The 14297-nt window shown below is 26.9% G+C and overlaps 1 protein-coding gene across 2 annotated transcripts; it reads right to left on the bottom strand.

The window, feature by feature from the left end:
• Positions 1–78: 78 nt before the first annotated feature.
• LOC107448232 (uncharacterized) lies at positions 79–14009 on the bottom strand. 2 transcript variants are annotated; one of them, XM_016063361.4, is made up of 10 exons: positions 13714–14009; positions 13058–13160; positions 9594–9714; positions 8234–8446; positions 7920–8138; positions 6153–6308; positions 4838–4924; positions 3237–3396; positions 981–1094; positions 79–525 (listed from the first exon to the last, which is right to left on the bottom strand). In XM_016063361.4, the coding sequence occupies exons 1-10, from the start codon at positions 13736–13738 to the stop codon at positions 233–235; spliced, it is 1491 nt and encodes a 496-aa protein (XP_015918847.2). In that variant the 5' UTR covers positions 13739–14009; the 3' UTR covers positions 79–232. The 2 variants fall into 2 exon arrangements, with proteins under 2 accessions (XP_015918847.2, XP_015918848.2); XM_016063362.4 differs by lacking the exon at positions 13714–14009 and adding an exon at positions 13350–13489.
• Between the last annotated feature and the right edge of the window lie 288 nt (positions 14010–14297).

Genomic DNA, 14297 nt, shown 5'->3' with positions numbered 1-14297 from the left:
GATAAATGTAATTTTTTTCAAGAAATTAATCAAATAAGCATAATTGATGGTCTATTATTTGAAAGAAAACACCAGATAAATATAATACATAACTTTAAAGGCACCTAACGTTGAAACAATAGATTTGTAAAACTTTCCCAAGTTTATAACACATCATATGTTGTAATTGAATATAGAGGGTATTCTTGTGATCCAGTGAGATCTCTAGATCCAGTGAGTTTTTTAAAATATTCTACGAATTTGCAATCATTAATTGAGGTAAACTAATTTGAAAATGTGGTACGAATGCTCCAGTTACACTAAATTGAGCTTTTTCTTCTCCAATATGAAACATCTCTCCTCTAGTGGAATCATTCATAGAAGATTTAATGGGAGTAATGAGGCCCAGGTAATGAGATGATAATGCATCTGGGCTAGTTTTCAGTGCTTGATTTGGACATGAAGACAACTCTGGAACTGATACTGATTTGTGAATATTACTGTCTGGCTTACCCAATATATTGTTCATAAAGCTTTTCTTACTCGCTGAAAGAAAGAAATAGAAAAATATTTTAGATGTTATTTGAGGAGGTAAAAAAAGAAAAATTGAGTATAATAAATATTTTGGAATCACTTTTTTGGCATTCTCATCAATATAGTAAGATGAAAAAACTATTAATCAAATTTGAATGTGTTTAAAATAAAAAAAATATGTGAGCAAGTAAATAGTAAATTAAATTTGACACAATTAATAAATTTGCTTGCAATCTTGAATAATATTAAAATGCAATAATAAAAAAAAGTTCTTGATTTAGACTAGATCTCACCTACTAGCAGAATATATTTGAGGTTTTGAATGATGCATTAGCAAACGTGGAAGAGTATTTATTTAAAAATAATTCTAAAAAATATATTTAATGGAGTAATAAAAAACTTATTTCTGCATTATATTCTTTTAATAAATATTAAATTGTAAAGGTGAATGCAAAAAAAAAACTTACATGTAATTTCTTTTTTCAATTTTAGTCTTAATAAAGTCACTTTCCATTCTTCAGAACTTTGATCAGAAAGCATCTGACATAATGCTGTTGATAAGTCTAAATCTTGTTCACAACCTTGAATATGGAAAAAGAAATAACAGATAAAGATATCAACACACCAAGGTAAATGACTGTTGTAGTTTAATAATTTAGTTATGGTTCAAGAGTAACAGTCGTCATTGCACGCATTGCTTTGGCGACAGCTGCTGTTTGATAATTTTTAGAATTCTGTTTTTCACTTTAAGTTCATTATGCATTGATATTTTTGGCGAGTTTACTCTTGAATTGGGGGACCTGATAGATCCTATAAACATCACTGAAATTGTCAATAAAGAGAATCTTAACCCTTGAACAATGTTTTCCTTGTTTAATTAAGAATCAGAAATCTAGTCTACAGTTCAGTTATTATGAGCGAATTTTTAGAAAAATATAAAATTAAAGGTATATAGTATTGTAAAAGCAAGCTCAGTAATTCAAAGTAAAAATTGTACTCATGGAGTACAGAAAACAGTTCTCAAATGAATTAGTTAAGAAATTTTATCTATACATATATTTTTTTTTCTGAAATAAAAGGACTAAACTAAAATTTTATTTTATTTATTTATTTTTTAAATTATAACATTGTTATGCCCTTTGGTTGTGATTCCAAAGACATTGATAAACAAAAGCATACAATTCATTAGACATATTTATAAGACATGTTTTGTCTTGTTACCACCAGTTAGGTCTTGTGAATCTGTCTAATAAATTGCATGTTTTTGTTTATCAATGTCTTTAGAGTCAAACTGGATGAAACTTAACAGATAGAATCAACAGACTTAATGTTAGGTTCAACAGAGTAGGTATATAGATTTTGCAGATTCATTTATTATTATTATCTTAAATGCTCGTTTTTTTAAATTAAAATTAAAATAATATAATTTTTCAAAGACAAATATACACATAATTATTAAAAACACATTAACACTTACTCAAAACCTATATCTTTCGGTTGTGGTATCAATAGATGAATTAATATTATTTATTTGGACAATTACACGACTGAGCAAAACAAACAGATGAAATGAACTGTCTTTCTTATGTTGTGTTTAATAGTGTAGGCATACAATTTTCGCAGTACTTACAAACCGTTTATTTAATGTTAGATACATAATTGTTAGATATTGTTTGTTAGATATTTAATACATATTGTTTGATAGATATTTAATGTTCGTACTTACAGTACGAACATTAAATATCTTACAAACATAAATATTGAAGATCCATCCATTACTAATATCTCACAAACATATAAAATTTTACAAACATATTAAAATCTTACAAATTGAACTGTGGTAATTTCTTTTCCTTTGAGTTTTTTTTAAAAATTTTAAGATCACTTTGAGAAAGAAAAAAAAAGCAAATAATATGTAGCTAGATATTTCAGAGTGGTATGATAGATACCCGAAAGTCTGATGTTTAACCCAAAAGCTTTTTTTTTCATCCTAGGAAATAATTTCTACTAATCAATTATAATCAGATAAATAGAATTCTACAATAATAAAATCTTTAATTTTATAGTTTTGTTCAATATGAAATTAAAAGAAAAGCACCCTGCTTAGTATCGTGAGTGTAACTTTGGTAAGGCAATTGATAAACAGAGTCTGAAAGACATAATCACTGTTTACATTTAAAAACAATCAAAATAGAACTGCTAATATCATAATTTAACTAAATAGTTGTAGTTAATTTACATCGCACTAGAGCTACACAATGGGCTATTGACGGCGGTCTCCGAAGACATGCCATCTCAACTTTGATCCTCTGCAGAGGGGGTGGCACCCCCGCTTCGGTAGCCCAACGACCTGCACGCGAAGTCGAGCACTTTACAGCAGCACACTTTAACGAGGACCAATACCACACACAATCGGTCCCTACGCAGACTACTCAAAGTGGGCTACCCACCCGCACACTGACCGCAGCCAGTGATCTGCCGGGAGCCGTGTCTTAACGATCAGTCCACTGCAGGACTTAACTAAATAGTAACTGTGGTGAAAATCTTCACAGCAAGAATTGTTTGAGAGAAAAACTAAATAATCATCATTTTTTATATTTTTTTAATAAAGACATATTTTGTAATACAAATACTACAAAACAAAATTTCATTAAATTATTGAGTTAAAATTTTTCTACCATATAATACTATTAATTAAAAAAAATTAAAACTGGTTTACACACCTCCAATGCCTTCTTCATAAAATTTACTGAGCTTCAGAAGCGATCTTTCATGCCCAGAGGAAGCAGCATCCGAATACATTTCAAAAGCAACCTTTTCATCTTTGTTTGTTCCCCATCCATTTTCATAGCACATTCCAAGATAATATTTCCCATCTAGTACCTTTCAAAGATAATAAAAAAAATTAAATTACTATGACTAAAGATACAGGACACCTGGTAGACATTTAAGATACCTGTAGACATTTAAGCAAAGCAATTTTCATGATTTTCAAACTTTAAATTATCTATAACTTTCATCCCAAACATATCAACAGTCATCACACTTTAACTGAATCTAAAGGTTGCCAAGTTTAAATATGCCACTGTCACAATTCAATGCGTTACTTTTGGCAGAAAAAATTATGAATATTCTATTCTATCTTCATCTAAGAGCAATTTAAGAAATTTAAGTGTCCAGACATTAACTATTATATTCTAATTGGAAAAAATTATAAAGTATTTTACTTTATCATGAGTAACACATATATTAGAAAATAAATTATTATAAAACCTTCATTTCGATTCTTAATTAACATTTTCAATCAAAATAAAATTGGTAGAAAAAATAATATTTGAAACTAAAATCAAATGGCTAAAATATATTTCAAAAGAGTAAAATTTCTCTCCTTAAACCATATTTGAAGTTTTTAAATGAGCATATTTGAAGTTTAAAGAGAGAATGAAATTTCTCTCCTTAAAGCATTTTTGAAGGAAGAAAAAAAAATAAAAATTACATCAAAATAGTTAAGTTTCTCGATAAATTGCTGACTGTGAATACACAAAAAGCTTGAATGTCCCCCATCTTACAGCAGAATTTTATACAACAAAAATTTCATACAATACATTTCATTAATATTACAAAATATGCAGACAGGACAATTATACAAAATTAATTTTTTTTATTCACACAACATCTAGACATCATGTTCAAATATTAAAACTAAGAAACTCCTTTCTATCTTTCAATTCCTACTATTAAGTCACTCTCCCTATATATATTCATATATCTTGTTCAAATTTTCAATCGTTAATAAAATACTTTTTATTCATCCACTAAAGTTCAAATACATTTTTTTTAAACTCGTAGTGGATGACACTTGATTTTAATAGTTTTTTTCAAATATTAATTCATTAATTAAAAATAATTAATTAATTTTAGGTTTATATGGGAGAAAAAAATTTCTATAACATAAGATATTTAGTAAGATATAAATTTAGGAGTAAATACTTTCAGTGGCGAAGCATGTAGATCGCTGGAAATAAAAAAATTCTCTTTCAGATTCTTTTTTCATTCATTTTAAAAACTGTGTTTGGTATATCATGTTATACTCAATCGTATTATACTTTTATTGCATAGAGAAAAATAGAAATTCAAATAAAATTAATGAACAAATGAATGAATAAATTTATTTATGTAAAACAAGAAAAAGGAAAAAAATTTTAGAAAGCCATTGAAAATGAATTAAAAGCAAAATACTGCTATATAGTAACCATCTTGAAAAAAGACTACTTGAAAAATAACATCATTTACCTAATATTATTTAAGGGAAAAAAATACTTACACTTTTCTTTGCCAATACTGTAAACATTTGAAAAGCTTCTGAATAATTAGAATTTTCTAAGTAGTCTAAGCCAAGATACATTTGAGCCTGTGATAAATATGTAATCACATTTAGGATACAAATAAATATAGAAAACTTTATTTATTTACAAGCATACAGTATCAAAGTAATTGTTTCAAAGCAATTCAAATTATAATTAAAGGTTTTATTGTATAATTTATTACATGATGCTACTTTAAACCAAAAATCAGAAAAGAAAAATGGAAGTTATTCAAAGTATTAAGGGATATGCATTTTTGTTTTTCTTAATTTAAAAAATAAGAGGGAGATTAAACGTATGTTTTTAAGCTTTTTAAAAATTTAATAAGGTAATAATGGCATAAGACATATTAGATAATGTATAACATTACAGGATTTTTAAGGTTGCAAACGTTTAACTAAACAACCTGTGTTAAGGGGGGGGGGAAACTGACGTGAGTGAGAAAACAGTATTGAAACATTTGTGATGAAATAATAACAGAATAAAGTTTTTCCTGTTTATTTAGTTTAAAAAATACTTTGATTTTTTTTTTCTTCAGAAAATTTCATAAAACTTATATTTTAGTGGTTTTTTGCCCCTAGCTATAACATTAAGAACTTTATTTTTAGTCCTGGAAATAATTTTTCTTAACTGTATGACAAAATTATGCAATATAACAAATACAATCATATAAATTTATAAATGTCACAATACTACTATCATCAAAATGAACAAAAGGTCACAAATTAAGTGATTAATCAAACTGCTCAGTTGTTCCATAAGTGCAAAATAACATTTAGTTCCATAAGTGCAAAATACATTTTAAGGTTTCATATTGTTATGTTCAAATATAAAACTTATTTTTAAAACTTTTCTGCATGTAAATACACACAAAACTCATCTCCAGAGTTAATACTCCTTCATCAACAAAATTATCTGATTCCAACTTCAATAAAAATAAGCTATACTATTATAAAAAAAATAGTTATACTTTAAAATACGCAAAGCAGATAAGAATAGATAGAAATTTAAAAAAGAGGATTAGTTAATAACATTTAACCTGTTAAAAAGAAAACAAGGCATTTAAAATTCATATCAATTTTACTTACTTCATATTATTTTTTTTAAAACATGAGAACAATATTAGGAAATTTCAAAAATTATTTGATTAGCTGCTTTTTTGCAACAATTACTAAACTTCTAATAAAAAAGAAATATTCTGTAATTTAAATTTTTTTTTTAAGTTAACAATTTAGTTATTAATATACAGTTTTGACTTTTAAAACACGATCATACCTCAGAAATATTTTTCTCAGCAGCTTGAGACATCAAAATATTTGCTGCTTCAGGATCAACAGGTAAACCACCAATACCTTTAAGATAGTATACTGCAAGGTTATATGATGCTAAGCCATGACCATTTACAGCAGCTCTTTTATAACAAAATGCAGCCTAAATTAAACAAAAACAGGATCACTAAGATATAAAATACTTTGCTACTATACTGCATGGAAAACAAAGTTCCTAAAAAATTATAATGAAATATTTTTAAAATTGTAGTTCATTATTCGTTATAAAACATGGTGGGTTATATTATTAAATATTTTTTCAGATTTTAATAAGGACTTGGTCCATAAGATTTAAACTTATTTTCAAAACTTTAAAACTCCCTCATTCAAAATTGAAATGTATCTTTTAGAAGTCTCAATTTGAGCACAATCATGGTAGTTCCAACATATTTTTATCTAGTCGTTGGTAGTTGCCAGGCAAATTGTTTTTAACTACTTCACCTGAAAATATATGTTGTATCTAAAACATTTGTTTACAATAAATCTTCTGAATATTTTATCATTAAAAAGCACAGTATTATTTATACAGTTGGCGCTCAATATAACAACCAGTAAGGTCCGGCAAAAACAAATGTTATAATGTGAGATCGTTATATTCTAAGAGCTTTGAATATAGACTCATAGCTAAAAAAAAAATAATAATAATAGTCGACCAATTTTAACAAAGCAATGCTTTACTTTAATAAGAATCGGTGTAACTAACAGAAAAGCTGTTAATGACATAACTTTTTTTCTACAATTATATATGAGTAAAAGTGCCCTTTAAAATAATATTTCATATGTGAAAAAGCATTAAAAATAATATACTGGTTCCATTTGCTGCTATTTCCTATAACAACATATGTCAAAATAATTGAATAGCCCACATTTTTTAACTGAAAAACTAACCCCACAAGAAGTTCACTCAAAAACTAAACCCAACAATTTTCAAACAAGAAAAGTATGAGAGCTAAATTAATTGTATTTTGAAAAGAGGAAATTACACAGATTATGAATGACTACAAATAACGACCACCTAGAACCTAGATAAGAATTTAGGGGGTCTTGTCACTCTTCCACAATTCAAAGGGGATAAAAGGCATTTTACGCACATAAATTAGTAACATCAAAGGATATATTAGGCTAAATAATTTCTTCAATCTTTTTCTAAATCAAATAACTAAGTTCCGATTGTTTTATTGGAATAAATGGCTCACTACAGACATTCACAAACGGACATTAAAACATAATTGCATCAATAAAATAGTTAACAGGACTTTATGCATAGGTCATTCCATGGAAGAGTCACTGCAATGGGAATCGAACCAAAGAGTGTTAAATGTATGTATGTATATATATATATATATATATATATTAATTCCATTGCTTTCAAGAAAGAAAAAAATACTAAGTTTGGTGAGGATTATGTAATATAAATGTAATTTAGATTTTGCATACTAAACTGATTCTTTTACAAAAATAATAATAAAGCTAATTATTATCAGAAAACAAATAACTAAGTTAAACTGCATTTTGAATCAATTCAAAGAATGTCTGAAGAGGGAAAAAAAATTGAAGTTTGCAAACAATATTAGCAAAGTAAATAAAACTTATTCTTGAAATTATGGCAAATAAGAACAATATCACACAAAATAAGCAAACAACCTAAACATAATAGTTAGATATGCAAAGGGCATAAGCATACACTTAATATATAACTGTGTTTAAAACTTACCCTAGTTAAATTAACTTTCGTACCATTCCCTAATTCATAGCAAAGCCCCAAATTGTAGAAAGCTTGAGTGGAACCAAGATATGCTGCTCTTTGAAAAGACTTAAAAGCTTTTTTAGAATTTGCAGTGATTTCACTTAAACCTGAAATATTATGCACAGCAGCTGCATATGGAATACTGTGTTGTTTCATATAATCAAAACAATTTAAGTCCGGTGGAACCTATCAAAGATTAATTTTTATTATAAATATCACTCCAAAGAAATTAATAAAAACGATGATATTGATATTATTCATATATGTTACCATTGCCGTACCTCAGCTTTTAAAGTTTTATCATTAGTACTATCTGATAGACATTTTTGTGAGTCTTGATTAGTTGATTGGATAGGACGTTTTTCCTTCTTGAAATCATTAGGCATAGCAAGAACATTTTTTGAGAATAAGCAGTAAGATTCACCTCCAGCATAATTGTGAATATAATTCAGATGTTTAAAATGAAAGTTGAAACAAAGAACTGTAACTGTACCCTGAAAAAAAGAACATGATTAAACAAAACAAAATTAAAATTTAAAAACATTAATTTAAAAAAAATTTAGAAAAAAGCATATTTTAAAATTTCAATGTACTACACTAAGATTAGTCAACTATTTGTCCAACTGCGCTTTCTTAGTTAACATAAGATTTTCTAACTAACAGCTTACTACTTTTAAAATAACTTAATTTAGGGCAATGGCAAACTATTTAACAAAATTTTTCAGAGGAAGCATGTAGCTGAAATCATGTTTTAATTTATGTTTTGAATAAATGAATATAATGCTGTATAATCGTTTCCCTAGAAAAACAACCATTGGATATATCCCTCATAAATTATAGTGGAAACTTTAATTGCCAACAAGTAGGTGGTAAGGGAATTAGGCTGGTTAGAGCAAAAGTGTGCTACTACCAACTAAACTTACATAAGAAACTTAGAAAAACTTTAAAAAAAATAGAATACTATACAACTTGAAATCACTAACTTTAAATTTTTTAAGTACAATTTCCAGCTGTAATTAAGATTTTGATTATTGCTTTTTCTTTATGTTAATATTATTAAATAGCTAAGACTCAATTTTTCTTTTTTTATTTTACTGCAAAAACATACGACTGTTAAAGTTATTCGGAAGGCTTTTGATATTACTGTGATGTGATTCACACATATTTTTAATATATTATTACTCCTATATCATTATTTAAAATAGAATTTGAATTAGTTTCTTATCATTATTATTACTGCCTAGTTATAATTAAATCAACTAAGTTTTTAAAAGTGTTGTTGTATTTTAGATTACATAATAATTAAGTTTGCAGCATATACAATTTTTAATTTGTATGTAATCAAACTTATTTATTAAAATATGTAAATTACATTAAATAAAAGTCACTAATTTCTAGCTTTTTACTATTTTAAATATATAATTTTCAGCCTAATAATTTAATTTAGCTAGATTTTTCTTTTATTGTGATTATATATATATGACCAAAAAATAAGTTTATAATTATCTGAATTAATTGAATTTTGAATATGTTCATTACTTTTTTCTCCTTTTTCCATAAATAAATTGCAAAAATGACAAGCATATTTTAATATCTGCAAGAATATCACAAAAATAAAAAAACTAAATTTATTTTTCTTACTAGCCATCCAACTTTTTCTAAAAATGAAGCTTTAAATAAGAGAAACTTCATTTGTTCACAATTCCAAAACCTGTCATTCTGCTTAAACTGTTGTTTTTGTTTCTGGTCTTTATCAGAATATCTAAGGGGGAAAAAACAAAAAACATAAGACATATAAACTAAGAACAAATGTAGAAAATCAAATTGCATGAATTATAAATTTACCCTCTCAGTTTTTTCAAAACATTAACCAGCAGGTTTCCGTATATGCCCTCATGTTATTCATTGGGAAGTTAGTAATTAGCAGGGAAATTTTAATACAAATTTGCCCAGGGGCTCAACACTTCAAGGGTTAAATGTCAAGTCTAATTGTAAAAACCGTAGGACAGGAAAGAAGCAGATACAGAGACATTTTATAGATTTTTATATTAATGTTAGTGTACTATAGAAAAGGGATATTGAATATTAGTTGACATGCATAGTTCAATATTTTTACAGTAGCAAGAAACGCTGTTTTTTGTTAATGCCTTTGAAACAAATTTAGTAATTTTTTTCACTCATTTTTTTTTTTTTTCATTGTCATAGCAATCCTTCACTTTTATTCAGATATTTGTAAAATTGATTTTAATTAAAAAATATATTATCACTTGAGCAATTTTAGTGAAATGGCTCTGAATGTTAACATGCAGGATGCTCATTATAGTCTATATCAGTGGTTACCAACTAGCGGCCCGCTGGGGCCACATCCGGCCCATGAACCCTTTTTCGTGGTCCACAAACTCAGATATATTAGTTGAAATTTTTTTGCAGACAGTTTTCGTAAGAAATCTACATGGGTTTAAAATACTTTTCTTTCGTTGAAAAAAATAATCAATAAAGCTTAAATGTTTTATAATATATAAAATTAATAAAGCTTAAATGTTTTATAAGGTGATCTGTTTGCTTGGAATTCCATGAAAAAATAATCTGAGGAAACTATAGAAAAACTACTAATCCAAAAGATATTTTTATTTGCAGTGCTCAAACCTTTTCCTAAGCTTTTAGCAAATTCATAATAAAGGTGTTTAGTGATTCTCATTTTTTTTTTCTGAAATTGTTTTACTTTGTCATAGAATAAAAAGTTTAGAACAGTGCAAAATTACATTTTAATGAACTTTTCTTCGCTAATGTCCGCTAAGTCTCTATAAGTACTAAATTGTCAAGACTATACAACTTTAAAATCCGCTTATTTCACACCATTTTAGAGATAGGGTAGGAACCTTAATTTTCACCAAGTCATACTGTAAGTAATGTCAACTTGCTGCACATACACTTTACTAAAACTCAACAATATTTTTTGACTAAACTGGCAACTATGTAAAAGTAAAGAGGGTGGAAACAGATTTCAGTGGGCACTGTACGTACACATTTCTACACATGCTACCTATTATACAGTGTTCTCCTTAAGAATTTTTAGAAAGGCAGCCCACCCTGCTCTTTCTAAAAGTAAGCCACCATCCCTTGAAAACACTGCCTATAGTCTTTTTTATTCATATTCCGATTTTTTAAAAAATAATTAATTGCTTAAATAATAATTACATACTGGTAAAATTATCTGTGTTTATAGGTTTAATTGTGATTACTTATAAATATTTACTTAGTAGAATAATTCTCAACTAGTTAAACTTTTATAAGTTTCTCTTTTTTGGGAGGAGAGGGGTTATATTAAAGAATTTTTTAAGTGATTTTAAATTTTAAAACTATCTTTAAATAAATACCTTTTCTTTAAAAATGCACCTTTAAATGTTCATTTTCCCATAATTTTCAGTTTAAATTATAGAGGGGGAAAAAAAGCTTTTTTTTTCTGTCAGGAAGCACCCCGCTCTTTTTTATTCTTAGGAAGAACTCAGTATTATATCCTATATTGGTCAGAATTTTAAACTAAAGCAATATGTAACAATTTCATAAAGTTGATCATTCATCATTATCATCTTTACTTAAAGTATAGTCTCTCCATCTAAAGAACTCCACCGTCAGTTGTCTCGAGCACTGTCCATGACCAGAGGTTGAGAGGTTTTTAAGTAAAGGTGTGGAGCAAACATTTAGGACAAGTTTTCACAGGGGAGAAGTATCCCCTTTCTAAAATTTGCTTTTCTTGTTTTCTTAGCAGATGAGTCCAGATACCATGGTGGGAGGAGTTTTTTTCAGATAGATGGACTATAGCTTGTATGGAAGAATCATATTTATTATTCTTCAACTATCTACATTAAATTGTTGCACTTGTTCTACAGGCATTTTTCAAGATTAAAAAATAAGCTAACAATTCTTACTAGTTAAATTATTATTAAAGTTATCAAAACAAAAACACATATGAATTGAGAGAATGCCACCTTTGAAAATTTGTTCAACACAAAATTCTTCACAGTAACATTATGCAGGATTAATTAAAATTTCAAAATTATATTAATAAATACAACTAAGTCTACACATAAAATATTTATTATACTAAAAAATTAAATTCAAATGTATTATAGCTCTTAAAATACATACAGGAGGCTAATCTTATTCAATTTAAAGTAAATAATACAGGTAAAATATAATTTTAAAAATAATTCACAAAAGTTTATTTTAAAAATCATGTGACTATGAAGAAAAATATGTCATTTCAAAATCAAAATTGATAAAAAATTAAGAGCTGTGAAACGAGGTTCAAAAAAATTTGATAATTATAAAAATTATGAAACATAAAATCACATAAGATTTTTAAATTGCATATTAAACTATTGATCATAGTATATGTTTTACAAACTCAAATAATATGAATTGTAAAACATTTATAAGAGTCATAAATTAATAGACATAAATTAATTATTTTATTTAAATAAATTTATTTTATGATTTAACAAATGGACAGTTATAGAATTCTAGCATTTACAGTAGTAAAGAAATTTTAAAAAAATAATTAAGACCTTAATTGAAAGAAAGAAAAACAATTCTAATTATAATTGATCAATTTAATATAATTAAGAAGATGTGGCTGTATCATTGTAGCTATTGTAGTAGTACCAAAATAAGGAAGATTTCTGTATTATGATCTATGACAAAATAATTACGAAGTTCTAGAAACTTCCGCAAAGTGGTCAGAGCAAAATTAAAAAGAAGAAAAAGAAGCATCCCAGATGAGGATCGATTGAAAGGATGAAACATATCATAGTTTTGAATCATACCCACCCCCAGAGTTTTGCTCAATGGCAGATGTAATTAGCACGACAGACAACAATACAGATATATAACTTCAAAATAAAAACTCAAGTTAAAAAATAAATAGATTAATAAAAAGAGTAAATATATATCAATGATCTATTGATACAACAACTTTCATTTACCAGTTTATTTATATATAAAAAAGACACTTAATTTAAAATTAATAGTATAAAAGTTCGTTCATAATAAGATACATAATCATTAGAAACAATTGTATTTTTATAAAAAATTTTACATCATACTTTTTCTTTTCAGCATACTCAATTGAAGAAAGTGACTTCGATAATGAAGGAGGTTTGGTGTTTTCAACATATTTGGATTGCTTATTTGTCCATCTTGTAAACACTAGAAGGAAAAAAAATTTGTTTAATAGAAGAAAAAAAAATTTGTTGAAATTCAAATTAGAGCATAAACTTTTTATCAAATTTTAGAATAGTATATAAATTGATTTAGTAGGAAAACAGTAGCGAGTAGCATTGTTGGAAATAATATAAAATTAGTTTATCAATGCAAAATATCATTAATTAGACTTACAAGCCACAATTATTTACTTGAAATTGAATTAGAAAAATCATTCAAATTTATAAAAATGGAAGGTCAGATAGAGTTTAATAAATTTTAATGACGGCTTAATTTCAATGCGCATTATGTTTTCGAAGTTAGTGTTCTAAGTCACAACTCAAATAAAATAACGGTAACGTTGAGGGCTGCAATAAAATGTAATACGTGTATATAACAATGCTTTTCGTGCCAGATCCAACGAATAAGTGTTTTGTTGCACTTTTGAGCAATAAATTTTTATGATGAACATGCATGAACTTGCCCCGATTTGTCTACTAACTCTCTTATGAAAATATACTAAAAACGTAAAACTACTGTTCTCAAAAGAGGAACTTACATATGTTTCTACTAATTTTCCACATTTTTATTTAATCATTAATTTACAATTATTTTTCGATGATTTCTTGGAATAGTTTATTTATTCATTGCTTTTGTTTATTTATTAATTATAACGTTTCTTGCTACTTAGTTCTGTTTGATTGATATTTAAATTATGCTTCCGTTTACTGTTTTTGCAACTTTAAAACTCAGCATTTTGTAGAAAACAGGAATCTGCAAAAAAGAAATTAATAATATTTTGTCTTTTGGCAACACTGAAAACAGTATTCGGAGCCACAACACTTGAATGTGCCCTCTAGCGGGGTGAGCATTTTCAGGCTATTATTTATAAAATTTTCATTTAGTTCTACAATGGTATAAAATTTTAAGAGAAATCGCTAACTTGGTCGATTATCTCTAGAACTACTAGACCGATTTTAATGAAATATAACATGTACCTGCATTGATACAATAAAAAAAACCAAATAACCATTCAACAATTGTAATACACACGCATGACACTCGTTGGAATCAGAAGATATGAAACAGCGGTTGCAAAATAAACAGAAAAATGGGTTAATAGGGTGCATGGTACCCTCTTAC

This window comes from Parasteatoda tepidariorum, chromosome 4 (assembly GCF_043381705.1).
Source record: "Parasteatoda tepidariorum isolate YZ-2023 chromosome 4, CAS_Ptep_4.0, whole genome shotgun sequence".
Lineage (NCBI taxonomy): Eukaryota > Metazoa > Arthropoda > Arachnida > Araneae > Theridiidae > Parasteatoda > Parasteatoda tepidariorum.
This window is presented reverse-complemented; position numbering and strand designations above follow the sequence as displayed.